The sequence below is a fragment of the Pelophylax lessonae genome, assembly GCF_965119305.1.
Source record: "Pelophylax lessonae genome assembly, chromosome: 11".
Classification (NCBI taxonomy): Eukaryota; Metazoa; Chordata; class Amphibia; order Anura; family Ranidae; genus Pelophylax; species Pelophylax lessonae.
Genome location: NC_138778.1, coordinates 39,770,371 through 39,785,713, shown reverse-complemented (window position 1 = coordinate 39,785,713; position 15,343 = coordinate 39,770,371). Strand labels below are relative to the sequence as shown.

General features: G+C 46.9%; 1 protein-coding gene across 9 annotated transcripts in view; it reads left to right on the top strand.

Annotated features, from left to right (window-relative positions):
- PTPRT (protein tyrosine phosphatase receptor type T) overlaps positions 1-15,343 on the top strand; it is a 677,999-nt gene that overhangs the window by 432,698 nt on the left and 229,958 nt on the right. For all 9 annotated transcript variants that reach the window (XM_082271827.1, XM_082271826.1, XM_082271832.1 and 6 more), the window contains exon 8: positions 1,217-1,513. In XM_082271827.1, the coding sequence (XP_082127953.1) occupies positions 1,217-1,513 (297 nt within the window). The remainder of the gene's footprint in view (positions 1-1,216; positions 1,514-15,343) is intronic.

Sequence of the window (15,343 nt, the reverse complement as noted above, 5' to 3'; positions counted from 1 at the left end):
TCCACTTTAAAGCGGTCGTGACCCCAACATTTCATATTCCAGATATTTGCCTGCTGTAACATGTACTTTTATGAAAAAGTATCTTGTTCTCTTTGTATTGCTTTCTTTGTGTGAAATCCCTGGTGTTCCTTCCAGTTCTCATGCATTCCTATTAAAAACCGACCAAACTAAGCAGGAGAACACAGCATAGACAGTTCTCTAGCTGTGCTGGGAACGCAGCCTGCTCTTTTCCAATGATCAGATCTGTCCTGACACACCCCCTCTGCACAGCCTTCAGACTCTCCACAGTGTGCTGTTGTTTCTCTCCCCCCCCCCCAGCTTTTTTGCAGCTGAGAACAGAGGCATCAGAGGGAATGTGATCACTTAAAGCGGAGTTCCGGCCTCAAAACGAAAATTTGACATCCGCTTGTTTTAAGTAAAATAAAAAAGAATAATCACAATTTTTTTTGCTTTACTTACCTTGTTTTTGAAGAAAATATACTTACCTTCCTTCCTCTTCCTCCCTCTGCAGCCGCAGCCCGCGCCATCTCTTCCTGCTTGCATTGACTCCTGGGAGCTGAACGTCATCACTCCCAGGAATCAATGCGCCTGCACTGGCCCTGCTCGTCACTTCTGGTGCGGGCTCGTCATTCCCTGCTAAACAGCTTTTGGGCATGCCCAGAAGCTGTGCAGGGATGACGTGCCTGCACCAGAAGTGACGAGCAGGGCCGGTGCAGGGCATTCTGGGACTCCGATGTCACGGAAGAGGACACCGAAGAGGATGCTCTGGCTTCAGCTGCCCACACCTGAGATAGCAGCGCTGGACAATACATTTTCAAGGTAAGTATTTTTTCTAAAAGGTAAGGGAACCTGGGGAAATGCACTAGCCCTGACTGTCCCGGGGGTATTTTTATCGAAAATTTCTTATTGAGGCCGGAACTCCGCTTTAAAAATAGGGAAAAAAAGGTATTTATACTTTTTTTTTTACATCTATGCACAAATGTTTTGCTTTTAATCTCTATTTTAAACTGAATGGGCTGTTTTACAAGGTGATCATTTGCAATCATTCTAAGGCATTGTTAAGGAGAGTACTGTGATCTCAATGAGTGTTAATGAATACCTATAAGTGTTACCTTTACATACTGCTTAGCATACACTCGCAATGAAAAATGTATAAAATACTATGTACAGTATATTGTAAGTGTTTAAAAATATATTATATATTTACTTCTTGCAGATCCAGTACATGGGCCTCAGAATGTGGAGCTAGTGGATATCCGTGCTCGACAGCTGACACTGCAGTGGGAACCATTTGGCTATACGGTCACTCGGTGTCACAGCTATAACCTAACCCTACACTACAGTTACCAGCTAGGAGAAGAACGAGTCGAAGCTGAAGAGCTGATTCTGACTTCTAGCCACTACACCTTGCGTGGCCTGAGACCGCACACTGCCGTATACCTCAGACTGGCTCTCTGCAATCCGGAGGGGAGGAAAGAGAGTGGAGAGATAGTGGTGCACACCGAGGAAGATGGTATGGCCTTCAGATCCTAATTTATAGTCATTTACCAGAATCTGTTGGGATGAGGTTGTCACCTGTGGTAAAGAATGTTAATGTGTAACGCGTTAAAAATTTAAAAGTTTAAAATGAGAGTGTCACTGTACAAAAATGTTGTCCTCACTGATATAAAATGTTTATGATAATGGAAATTCAACCTTCAAGCAAGTTCCAGGCAACCTTGATTCTTTTCCAAAGAGTGTAGCTAGGGTTGAGCGGACACCTAGATGTCCGTGTTCGACGGGTTCGGCCGAACTTTAAAAAAAAGTCCGGGTCCGTGTCCCGGACTTTTACCGAACTTTTCCCGGACACCGAACCCCATTGAAGTCAATGGGGACCCGAACTTTAAGGCACTAAAATGGCTCTAAAACACCAAAGGAAAGGGCTAGAGTGCTGCAAATGGCAGCAAAACGTAATTAAGAGCATGGCAAGTGCTCTGCAAACAAATGTGGATAGGGAAATAACTTAAAACAACAAAAAAAAACAGAAAAATAAAACAATGTTCTTCTTCATCTCTGAAGGACGAGGCCCATATGGAGTAGGAGGGAGGTTGAGGTGGTGGTGGATGTGGCGGTGACATAGGCGTGCGCACAGGGTGTGCTGGGTGTGCCTGGGCACACCCTAATCACCTAGGGCACATAGCATTGCCAGTGAGGAGATGGGAAAGATCTCCCTGGGACCTGCTCTGCTCTATTTCTCCTTGCCTACAGGTACATGGCCCCGATACATTACTCTCCCTGCTGGCAAACACATGCATGTGTATTTCAACTTTGGGGTGCACACCTTAATGCAATAGGCTGCGCACACCTATGGGCGGTGTAGGTGGAAGCGGCGGTGGAGGAGGACCAGGGCCGGATTAACAGCATCATGGGCTTGGTGCTGAGGATTTTGAAGGGCCTTAGGGCCGTGCCTTGCCATGCACCCAGAGGAGGAAGGGTGCAGCCATGCATGCCTAATTCAACATGGGATGCTGTCTCTGAAGCCCATAAACACATCCATGCATCGCCAACTGTCCCTCCTTGTCCGGCCTTCACGCTGTGTGGGGAGGTTCTGAGGGTGCTGCCTGGGGAAGCGAGCATAGAAGCCAGACTTCTGTGTTTACAAGTGACAGAAGAGCGGTAACAGTGAATATGGCCAACCCGGGGCCTATATAAAAGGTAGGGGCCTGGAGCTGCAGCTCCAATAGCCCCTACATTAATCTGGCCCTGAGGAGGAGGACGAGGTAGCCAACACTGCTTCTTTTCACAAATTTTAAATGAGGGTACACCCCAAAAGAGTGAGAAAGAGCAAAAATGGAACAATGGGTGGGTAAGGTCGGTATCCATTGCTATTCTGCATAAGGTACGGAAAAGTCCCGTGGGATCCATGCCTGGTTCATTTTAATGAACGTGAGCTTGTCCACATTGTCTCTGGACAGGCGGCTGCGCTTGTCTGTTATAACGCCCCCAGCCGTGCTAAATACCCGTTCAGATAATACACTGGCTGCAGGGCACGCCAGCACCTCCAAGGCGTAAAGGGCAAGCTCAGGCCATGTGCCCAATTTGGAGACCCAGAAGTTGAAGGGGGCAGACCCGTCATTCACTACATGTAGGCGTGTGCACACATACTGCTCCACCATGTTGGTAAAATGCTGCCTCCTGCTAAGACGTTCCATCTGAGCTGCTGGTGCTGCTGTTTGTTGTGGCGTGCTGACAAAGCTTTTCCACATTTCGGCCATGCTAACCCTGCCTTCTGAGGTGCTGGCGGTGCCCTGGTTGCGTTGGCGACCTCCTCCTCCTCCTCCTCTGCCTTGTGCTTCCACTGTGGCCCCGCTGTCAGATGGGAATGCCAGCAGCATGGCGTCTACCAGCGTGCGCTTGTACTCGCGCATCTTGCGATCGCGCTCCAGTGAGTGAATTAAGGACGGTACGTTGTCCTTGTAACGGGGATCCAGCAGCGTGGCCACCCAGTAATCAGCACAAGTTAGAATGTGGGCAACTCGGCGGTCGTTGTGGAGACACTGCAGCATGTAATCGCTCATGTGTGCCAGGCTGCCCAGAGGCAACGAAAGGCTGTCCTCTGTGGGAGGTGTATGGTCCGTGTCCTCTGTATCCCCCCAGCCACGCACCAGTGATGGCCATGAGCTGGCCTGGGTGCCACCCTGCTGTGAACATGGTTCCATCTCCTCCTCCAGCTCCTCCTCCTCCTCATCCTCCTCATCCTCCAGAACTGTGCCCCTGCTGGACAATTGCGTCCCTGGCGTTTGCGTGTGCAGGAACCCACCCTCGGAGCCCCTTGCGAATGACTGCCCTGAAAGCCTTGGAAATGTTACCTCTTCATCCTCCTCCTCCTCCTCATCCTGTGCCACATCCTCTTCCATCATCGCCCGAATTGTTTTTTCAAGGAGGCATAGAAGTGGGATAGTTAAGCTGAGAACGGCGTCATTGCCACTGGCCATGTTGGTGGAGTACTCAAAACAGCGCAACAAGGCACACAGGTCTCGCATGGAGGCCCAGTTATTGGTGGTGAAGTGGTGCTGTTCCGCAGAGCGACTCACGCGTGCGTGCTGCAGCTGAAACTCCACTATGGCCTGCTGCTGCTCGCACAGTCTTTCCAGCATGTGCAAGGTGGAGTTCCACCTTGTGGGCACGTCACATATGAGGCGGTGAGCGGGAAGGCCGAAGTTACGCTGCAGCGCTGCCAGGCGAGCAGCAGCAGGGTGAGAACGCCGAAAGTGCGCACAAACGGCCCGCACTTTCTGCAGCAGCTCTGACATATCGGGGTAGTTTTTAAGGAACCTCTGCACCACCAAATTCAGCACATGCGCCAGGCAAGGGATGTGCGTCAAACCGGCTAGGCCCAGAGCTGCTATGAGATTTCGCCCGTTATCGCACACCACCAGGCCGGGCTTGAGGCTCGCTGGCAGCAACCACTCATTTGTCTGCTGTTCCATGCTCCTCCACAACTCCTGCGCGGTGTGTGGTTTGTCCCCCAAACAGGCAAGTTGTAAAACTGCCTGCTGTCGTTTACCCCTGGCCGTGCTGAAGTTGGTGGTGAAGGTGTTACGCTGTCCGGATGAGGAGGCGGTAGAGGATGAGGAAGCGGAGTAGGAGGAGTTAGGAACAGGAGGCAAACTGAAGCGCCCTGCAATCCTCGGTGGTGGAAGGACATGCGCCAAATTGCTATCCGCCTCAGGCCCATCCGCCACTGCATTTACCCAGTGTGCCGTTAGGGAGATATAACGCCCCTGACCGTGCTTACTGGTCCACGTATCCGTAGTTAGGTGGACCTTGGCACAGATGGCGTTGCGCAGTGCACACCTGATTTTTTCCCCCACTTGGTTGTGCAGGGAAGGGATGGCTTGCCTGGAAAAGTAGTGGCGGCTGGGCACGACGTACTGTGGGACAGCCACCGACATAAGGTTTTTAAAACTGTGCGTCTCCACCAGACGGAATGACAGCATTTCAAAGGCCAATAATTTTGAAATGCTGGCATTCAGGGCCAGGGATCGCGGGTGGGTAGGGGGGTACTTCCTCTTCCTCTCAAGTGTTTGGGAGATGGAAAGCTGAACGCTTCCACGGGACATTGTGGAGATGGTTGTTGGTGACCCAGGTGGTGGTGTTGCTGACAGATCGTCTGTTTGCGGGGTGGCAGGTGCCGGTATCACTACAGATGTGGCTGGAGCGGCCGAGACTGCAGCAGAAGAGGAAGCAGGATGAGCCAGAGACGTTTCTTGGTTTTGAAGGTGTGTACTCCACTGCAGCTCGTGCTTTGCACTTAGATGCCTGATCATGCAGGTTGTGCTCAGGTTGAGAAGGTTCATGCCTCGCTTCAAGCTCTGATTGCACAGGGTGCAAACCACTCGTGTCCTGTCATCAGCACATTTTCTAAAGAACTTCCACGCTAGAGAACTCCTTTGAGCTGACTTTGGTGCGCTCGTTCCCTTGCTGCGTTGGGCAGTAGCGGGCGTAGTGTCTAGGGCACGGCCGCTCCGCTTCTGCACCCTGCTCCCTCTTCTGCTGTGCTGGTGGCTCTGTGCGACCACCGCCTCTTCCTCCAAACTACTCAGTTCACCTGCATGACGTTCATTCCATGTGGGGTCGAGGACCTCATCGTCCTCCACATCATCTTCCACCCAGTCTTCACCCCTGCCCTCCTTGTCGGTCTCCACAATGCTGAACGCCGCAGCAGTTGGCACCTGCGTTTCGTCATCATCGGAGACGTGCTGCGATGATCCTTGCATGTACTCATCTTGAGAAATAAGTGGTTGGGCATCGCTGCACTCAATCTCTTCCACTTCTGGGGCAGGGCTAGGTGGATGGCCCTGGGAAACCCTGCTGACAGAGTCCTCAAAAAGAATAAGAGACTGCTGTATGGCTTGGGGCTCAGACTGCTGGCCTGATTTGCAAGGGGGTGAGGTGAAAGACGGTTGGACATTGGCTGCAGGTGCCAACTCTGACCTTTCTGCAGTAGACTGGGTGGGAGACAATGTGAAGGAACTGGAGGCACTGTCAGCAGCAAACCAATCTACTATCGCCTCAACTTGTTCTGGCCTCATCACTTCTAGGGGCGTTTGATGCCCTACCAAATACTGATGCAGGTTCTGTCGCCTACTCACACTTGAGGAAGGTGTTTCACTTGTGCGTGTAGCTGGCACAGATCGACCATGTCCTCTCCTTGCAACAGGAGCTCTACCAGCAGCACCACGACCCAGGCCACGGCCCTTATTTGACGGTCTCCTCATATTTCTGTAATTTAAGATCTTGCCCTAGAAAGGTTTTTATTGAATAGCGGAATAGAAAATATGATCCAAAAAAAGTGTATGTATATCACACGTACACAACCACACTAGGCCCCAATTACTATTGTTTGTACCCCTAAAAGGCTAGATGAGGAGTAGGGGGAGTATGGAACAGGCAGCACCCTCAAACCTTCAGAAGTATGAGATGAACCCCAACAACTTGGAAAGGTGGATCTCTCTCACACGTACCGACACAGACTATCCCGCAATTCAATTGATCCTCAAAGGTTTTTATTGAATAGCGGAATAGGAAATATGATCAAAAAAAGTGTATGTATCTCGCACGTACACAACCACACTAGGCCCCAATTACTATTGTTTGTACCCCTAAAAGGCTAGATGAGGAGTAGGGGGGGTATGGAACAGGCAGCACCCTCAAACCTTCAGAAGTATGAGATGAACCCCAACAACTTGGAAAGGTGGATCTCTCTCACACGTACCGACACAGACTATCCCGCAATTCAATTGATCCTCAAAGGTTTTTATTGAATAGCGGAATAGGAAATATGATCAAAAAAAGTGTATGTATCTCGCACGTACACAACCACACTAGGCCCCAATTACTATTGTTTGTACCCCTAAAAGGCTAGATGAGGAGTAGGGGGGGTATGGAACAGGCAGCACCCTCAAACCTTCAGAAGTATGAGATGAACCCCAACAACTTGGAAAGGTGGATCTCTCTCACACGTACCGACACAGACTATCCCGCAATTCAATTGATCCTCAAAGGTTTTTATTGAATAGCGGAATAGGAAATATGATCAAAAAAAGTGTATGTATCTCGCACGTACACAACCACACTAGGCCCCAATTACTATTGTTTGTACCCCTAAAAGGCTAGATGAGGAGTAGGGGGGGTATGGAACAGGCAGCACCCTCAAACCTTCAGAAGTATGAGATGAACCCCAACAACTTGGAAAGGTGGATCTCTCTCACACGTACCGACACAGACTATCCCGCAATTCAATTGATCCTCAAAGGTTTTTATTGAATAGCGGAATAGGAAATATGATCAAAAAAAGTGTATGTATCTCGCACGTACACAACCACACTAGGCCCCAATTACTATTGTTTGTACCCCTAAAAGGCTAGATGAGGAGTAGGGGGGGTATGGAACAGGCAGCACCCTCAAACCTTCAGAAGTATGAGATGAACCCCAACAACTTGGAAAGGTGGATCTCTCTCACACGTACCGACACAGACTATCCCGCAATTCAATTGATCCTCAAAGGTTTTTATTGAATAGCGGAATAGGAAATATGATCAAAAAAAGTGTATGTATCTCGCACGTACACAACCACACTAGGCCCCAATTACTATTGTTTGTACCCCTAAAAGGCTAGATGAGGAGTAGGGGGGGTATGGAACAGGCAGCACCCTCAAACCTTCAGAAGTATGAGATGAACCCCAACAACTTGGAAAGGTGGATCTCTCTCACACGTACCGACACAGACTATCCCGCAATTCAATTGATCCTCAAAGGTTTTTATTGAATAGCGGAATAGGAAATATGATCAAAAAAAGTGTATGTATCTCGCACGTACACAACCACACTAGGCCCCAATTACTATTGTTTGTACCCCTAAAAGGCTAGGAGTAGGGGGAGTATGGAACAGGCAGCACCCTCAAACCTTCAGAAGTATGAGATGAACCCCAACAACTTGGAAAGGTGGATCTCTCTCACACGTACCAACACAGACTATCCCCCAATTTAACTGATCCCCAAAGGTTTTTGATTAAATAGCGGAATAGAAAATATGATCCCAAAAAAGTGTATGTATATCACACGTACACAACCACACTAGGCCCCAATTACTATTGTTTGTACCCCTAAAAGGCTAGGAGTAGGGGGAGTATGGAACAGGCAGCACCCTCAAACCTTCAGAAGTATGAGATGAACCTCAACAACTTGGAAAGGTGGATCTCTCTCACACGTACCAACACAGACCATCCCCCAATTTAACTGATCCCCAAAGGTTTTTGATTAAATAGCGGAATAGAAAATATGATCCCAAAAAAGTGTATGTATATCACACGTACACAACCACACTAGGCCCCAATTACTATTGTTTGTACCCCTAAAAGGCTAGGAGTAGGGGGAGTATGGAACAGGCAGCACCCTCAAACCTTCAGAAGTATGAGATGAACCCCAACAACTTGGAAAGGTGGATCTCTCTCACACGTACCAACACAGACTATCCCCCAATTTAACTGATCCCCAAAGGTTTTTGATTAAATAGCGGAATAGAAAATATGATCCCAAAAAAGTGTATGTAAATCACACGTACACAACCACACTAGGCCCCAATTACTATTGTTTGTACCCCTAAAAGGCTAGGAGTAGGGGGAGTATGGAACAGGCAGCACCCTCAAACCTTCAGAAGTATGAGATGAACCCCAACAACTTGGAAAGGTGGATCTCTCTCACACGTACCAACACAGACTATCCCCCAATTTAACTGATCCCCAAAGGTTTTTGATTAAATAGCGGAATAGAAAATATGATCCCAAAAAAGTGTATGTATATCACACGTACACAACCACACTAGGCCCCAATTACTATTGTTTGTACCCCTAAAAGGCTAGGAGTAGGGGGAGTATGGAACAGGCAGCACCCTCAAACCTTCAGAAGTATGAGATGAACCTCAACAACTTGGAAAGGTGGATCTCTCTCACACGTACCAACACAGACTATCCCCCAATTTAACTGATCCCCAAAGGTTTTTGATTAAATAGCGGAATAGAAAATATGATCCCAAAAAAGTGTATGTATATCACACGTACACAACCACACTAGGCCCCAATTACTATTGTTTGTACCCCTAAAAGGCTAGGAGTAGGGGGAGTATGGAACAGGCAGCACCCTCAAACCTTCAGAAGTATGAGATGAACCCCAACAACTTGGAAAGGTGGATCTCTCTCACACGTACCAACACAGACTATCCCCCAATTTAACTGATCCCCAAAGGTTTTTGATTAAATAGCGGAATAGAAAATATGATCCCAAAAAAGTGTATGTATATCACACGTACACAACCACACTAGGCCCCAATTACTATTGTTTGTACCCCTAAAAGGCTAGGAGTAGGGGGAGTATGGAACAGGCAGCACCCTCAAACCTTCAGAAGTATGAGATGAACCTCAACAACTTGGAAAGGTGGATCTCTCTCACACGTACCAACACAGACTATCCCCCAATTTAACTGATCCCCAAAGGTTTTTGATTAAATAGCGGAATAGAAAATATGATCCCAAAAAAGTGTATGTATATCACACGTACACAACCACACTAGGCCCCAATTACTATTGTTTGTACCCCTAAAAGGCTAGGAGTAGGGGGAGTATGGAACAGGCAGCACCCTCAAACCTTCAGAAGTATGAGATGAACCCCAACAACTTGGAAAGGTGGATCTCTCTCACACGTACCAACACAGACTATCCCCCAATTTAACTGATCCCCAAAGGTTTTTGATTAAATAGCGGAATAGAAAATATGATCCCAAAAAAGTGTATGTATATCACACGTACACAACCACACTAGGCCCCAATTACTATTGTTTGTACCCCTAAAAGGCTAGGAGTAGGGGGAGTATGGAACAGGCAGCACCCTCAAACCTTCAGAAGTATGAGATGAACCCCAACAACTTGGAAAGGTGGATCTCTCTCACACGTACCAACACAGACTATCCCCCAATTTAACTGATCCCCAAAGGTTTTTGATTAAATAGCGGAATAGAAAATATGATCCCAAAAAAGTGTATGTATATCACACGTACACAACCACACTAGGCCCCAATTACTATTGTTTGTACCCCTAAAAGGCTAGGAGTAGGGGGAGTATGGAACAGGCAGCACCCTCAAACCTTCAGAAGTATGAGATGAACCTCAACAACTTGGAAAGGTGGATCTCTCTCACACGTACCAACACAGACTATCCCCCAATTTAACTGATCCCCAAAGGTTTTTGATTAAATAGCGGAATAGAAAATATGATCCCAAAAAAGTGTATGTATATCACACGTACACAACCACACTAGGCCCCAATTACTATTGTTTGTACCCCTAAAAGGCTAGGAGTAGGGGGAGTATGGAACAGGCAGCACCCTCAAACCTTCAGAAGTATGAGATGAACCCCAACAACTTGGAAAGGTGGATCTCTCTCACACGTACCAACACAGACTATCCCCCAATTTAACTGATCCCCAAAGGTTTTTGATTAAATAGCGGAATAGAAAATATGATCCCAAAAAAGTGTATGTATATCACACGTACACAACCACACTAGGCCCCAATTACTATTGTTTGTACCCCTAAAAGGCTAGGAGTAGGGGGAGTATGGAACAGGCAGCACCCTCAAACCTTCAGAAGTATGAGATGAACCTCAACAACTTGGAAAGGTGGATCTCTCTCACACGTACCAACACAGACTATCCCCCAATTTAACTGATCCCCAAAGGTTTTTGATTAAATAGCGGAATAGAAAATATGATCCCAAAAAAGTGTATGTATATCACACGTACACAACCACACTAGGCCCCAATTACTATTGTTTGTACCCCTAAAAGGCTAGGAGTAGGGGGAGTATGGAACAGGCAGCACCCTCAAACCTTCAGAAGTATGAGATGAACCCCAACAACTTGGAAAGGTGGATCTCTCTCACACGTACCAACACAGACTATCCCCCAATTTAACTGATCCCCAAAGGTTTTTGATTAAATAGCGGAATAGAAAATATGATCCCAAAAAAGTGTATGTATATCACACGTACACAACCACACTAGGCCCCAATTACTATTGTTTGTACCCCTAAAAGGCTAGGAGTAGGGGGAGTATGGAACAGGCAGCACCCTCAAACCTTCAGAAGTATGAGATGAACCCCAACAACTTGGAAAGGTGGATCTCTCTCACACGTACCAACACAGACTATCCCCCAATTTAACTGATCCCCAAAGGTTTTTGATTAAATAGCGGAATAGAAAATATGATCCCAAAAAAGTGTATGTATATCACACGTACACAACCACACTAGGCCCCAATTACTATTGTTTGTACCCCTAAAAGGCTAGGAGTAGGGGGAGTATGGAACAGGCAGCACCCTCAAACCTTCAGAAGTATGAGATGAACCCCAACAACTTGGAAAGGTGGATCTCTCTCACACGTACCAACACAGACTATCCCCCAATTTAACTGATCCCCAAAGGTTTTTGATTAAATAGCGGAATAGAAAATATGATCCCAAAAAAGTGTATGTATATCACACATACACAACCACACTAGGCCCCAATTACTATTGTTTGTACCCCTAAAAGGCTAGGAGTAGGGGGAGTATGGAACAGGCAGCACCCTCAAACCTTCAGAAGTATGAGATGAACCCCAACAACTTGGAAAGGTGGATCTCTCTCACACGTACCAACACAGACTATCCCCCAATTTAACTGATCCCCAAAGGTTTTTGATTAAATAGCGGAATAGAAAATATGATCCCAAAAAAGTGTATGTATATCACACGTACACAACCACACTAGGCCCCAATTACTATTGTTTGTACCCCTAAAAGGCTAGATGAGGAGTAGGGGGAGTATGGAACAGGCAGCACCCTCAAACCTTCAGTATGAGATTGTGTTCACTGTACCCCACAAAGATTGAGTTCACTGCACCCCACAATGATTGTGTTCACTGCACCCCACAAAGATTGTGTTCACTGCACCTCACAAAGATTGTGTTCACTGTACCCCCCAAAGATTGTGTTCACTGCACCCCACAAAGATTCTGTTCACTGTACCCCACAAAGATTGTGTTCACTGCACCCCAAAAAGATTGTGTTCACTGCACCCCAAAAAGGATGTTGTTCACTGCACCCCAAAAAGGATGTTGTTCACTCCACCCCAAAAAGATTGTGTTCACTGCACCCCACAAAGATTGTGTTCACTGCACCCCAAAAAGATTGTGTTCACTGCACCCCAAAAATGATTTTGTTCACTGCACCCCAAAAAGGATTTTGTTCACTGCACCCCAAAAAGGATGTTGTTCACTCCACCCCAAAAAGATTGTGTTCACTGCACCCCAAAAAGATTGTGTTCACTGCACCCCACAAAGGATTTTGTTCACAGCACCACAAAAAGATTGTGTTCACTGCACCCCAAAAAGGATGTTGTTCACTGCACCCCAAAAAGGATTTTGTTCACTGCACCCCAAAAAGATTGTGTTCACTGCACCCCACAAAGGATTTTGTTCACTGCACCCCACAAAGATTGTGTTCACTGCACACCAAAAAGGATTGTGTTCACTGCACCCCAAAAAGATTTTGTTCACTGCACCCCAAAAAGATTGTGTTCACTGCAGCCCAAAAAGATTGTGTTCACTGCAGCCAAAAAAGATTGTGTTCACTGCAGCCCAAAAAGATTGTGTTCACTGCAGCCCAAAAAGATTGTGTTCACTGCAGCCCAAAAAGATTGTGTTCACTGCAGCTCACACACAGAAAAATGGATGTGGATCACTGACACCTGCCTATCTCCAATCCCACACCACACAGCAATATCGATTGTAGTTTGTAGAACACAGTTTCCCTAAAATTCAGCAGACTCTGTCCCTAACAGGATTGAGAAGAGATCGTAGATCAGGATTGAGTGCAGACCCCACCCCCCACACAGCAATATCGATTGTAGTTTGTAGAAGACACTGACCCTATATAATTCAGCAGACTCTATCCCTAAAATGCCTACAACTCGCCCTGCCTAAACACTCCGACCTGTCCCTCAATTCTATCCGGACACAAATGGTTTTTTCCTGCCTATCTTTCCCTAATCAGCAGCCAGCACGTTGATGTGTGCTCTGTCCCTGAATCTAAGCAGCATAATGACGCCGCTGCGGCTGCCTCGAACTTATAAAGACTTGGTCACATGCTTCAGACGGCCAATCACAGCTACTGAGACATTTGCAGGCATGGCTGGGATGGCTTAAGGCACACCAGTTAAACGATTGTTGATTGGCTGTTGAAAGCCCGCCATGAAAAGAGCGCCAAAGCATGCAAAACCCGGAAATAAAACGACCGAACACGGATTTTTACCCGAACATACAGTAAAGTGTCCGTGTCCGTGTTCGGGTACAAAAAATCCAATTATTCGGTACGAACACGAATAATACAGTCCGTGTTCGCTCAACACTAAGTGTAGCATTTACTAAATCACAGAAATAAAGGACAAGTCCAACAGAGTATATACAAAATAATAAAGCATCCCTTTAGAATGCTAAGTTATTCCTTTCATGATTTTAACTGGTTTAAACTCCACTGTAGAGTGTAGAGGAAGCTTGACTAGGGGATTAAAGATGATTTGTCTCCATTTTGCTCTGACCATCACTCGCCTCCTCCATTATAAATAACCACATGACCACAGGTTGGAGTTAAATGGCCATAGCAGCATTTTATTAACTGCTTGCCGACCGCCGCACGACTATTTACTGCGGCGGACAGCCCCTCACAGGCAAAGCGACGTAGTACTACGTCGCTAGCCTGTGAGGCTCTAGGGAGCGAGCGCGCGCCGCCGGAGGCGCACTCCCGCACGGTCATGGACCCCCCCCCGCGCGTGTGCCCAGCAGACCCGATGTCCACCGGGCACTCGCGATCGTCCGTTACACCGGAAGAAAGGCAGGCGGCTAATGTAAACAAAGCCGCCTGTCATTCTTCCCTGTGTAAGAATGGAGATCACACGGTTCTACTATGTAGGACCGTTGATCTCTGTTCTTACAACTAGTAGCCACAGCCAATCACAGTTATAAACACGCTCCTAGGGACACACTTAACCCCTCCCTCTCCAATAAAGTTAACTCCTTCACTGCCAGTGTCATTTTTACAGTAACAGTGCATATGTATAGCACTGATTACTGCAGTAATGTCACTGGTAACCCCAAAAGTGTCAAAAATGTCAGTCAAGGGTCCGATCTGTCCGCCGCAATGTCGCAGTCCCGCAAAAAAAAATCGCAGATCGCCGTCATTACTCGTTAAAAAAAAAAAAACGACAAAAATGACAAAAATCTTTCCCCTAGATAGTAAACGCAATAACTTTTGTGCAAACCAATCAAAATACGCTTTTTGCAATTTTTTTACCAAATATAGGTAGCATAAAACAAATTGGCCTAAAATGTTTCAAAAAATTTAGATTTTTACATTTTTTTTTAGGGGAATTTCATGTAAAAAAATGTAAAAAATATTGTTATTTTTGCAAAATTTACACTCTTTTTTTGTTTATAGCGCATGATCAAAAAATCGCACAGGTGATCAAATACCACCAAAAGAAAGCTCTGTTTGTGGGAAAAAAAGGACGCCAAATTAGTTTAGGTACAGCATCGCACGACAGCGCAATTGTCCGTTAAAGTTAAGCAGTGCCGAATCGCAAAATAGGCCCTGGTCAGGAAGGGGGTAAAATCTTCCGGGGCTTAAGTGGTTAACAAACTGTATACATAACAGGTAAATAACATGTTAAACCCAGTTTTTTACTGGAGCCTCAAGGTCCCCGTAGGCATAAAAGAAGGAGGTACCTGTGTCCAACTTAATTAGGCCTCCAGTTGCCACAGAACCAGCTCGGAGACAACCAGTCGCAGGTACCAACATAACAACTACTGAAAGCCGTACTTCAGACGGGTCCCTACCAAGTATAAGTTGGCACCATCAGGGAGCCGTACCTCAGACGGGTCCCCACCAAGTATAAGTTGGCACCCATCAGGGAGCCGTACCTCAGACGGGTCTCTACCAAGTATAAGTTGGCACCATCAGGAAGCCTTACCTCAGACGGGTCCCTACCAAGTATAAGTTTGCACCTTCTGGGAGCCGTACCTCAGACGGGTCCCTACCAAGTATAAGTTTGCACCTTCTGGGAGCCGTACCTCAGACGGGTCCCTACCAACTATAAGTTTGCACCATTCTAGCCTACCAGGACCTTGTACCCCGCTTGCTGCCATGACAAAGAACCACCCCAAAAGAAGAAAGCCTCTGTTAAACCAAAAATCAAAAACAAGGGTGGTGGACCGCA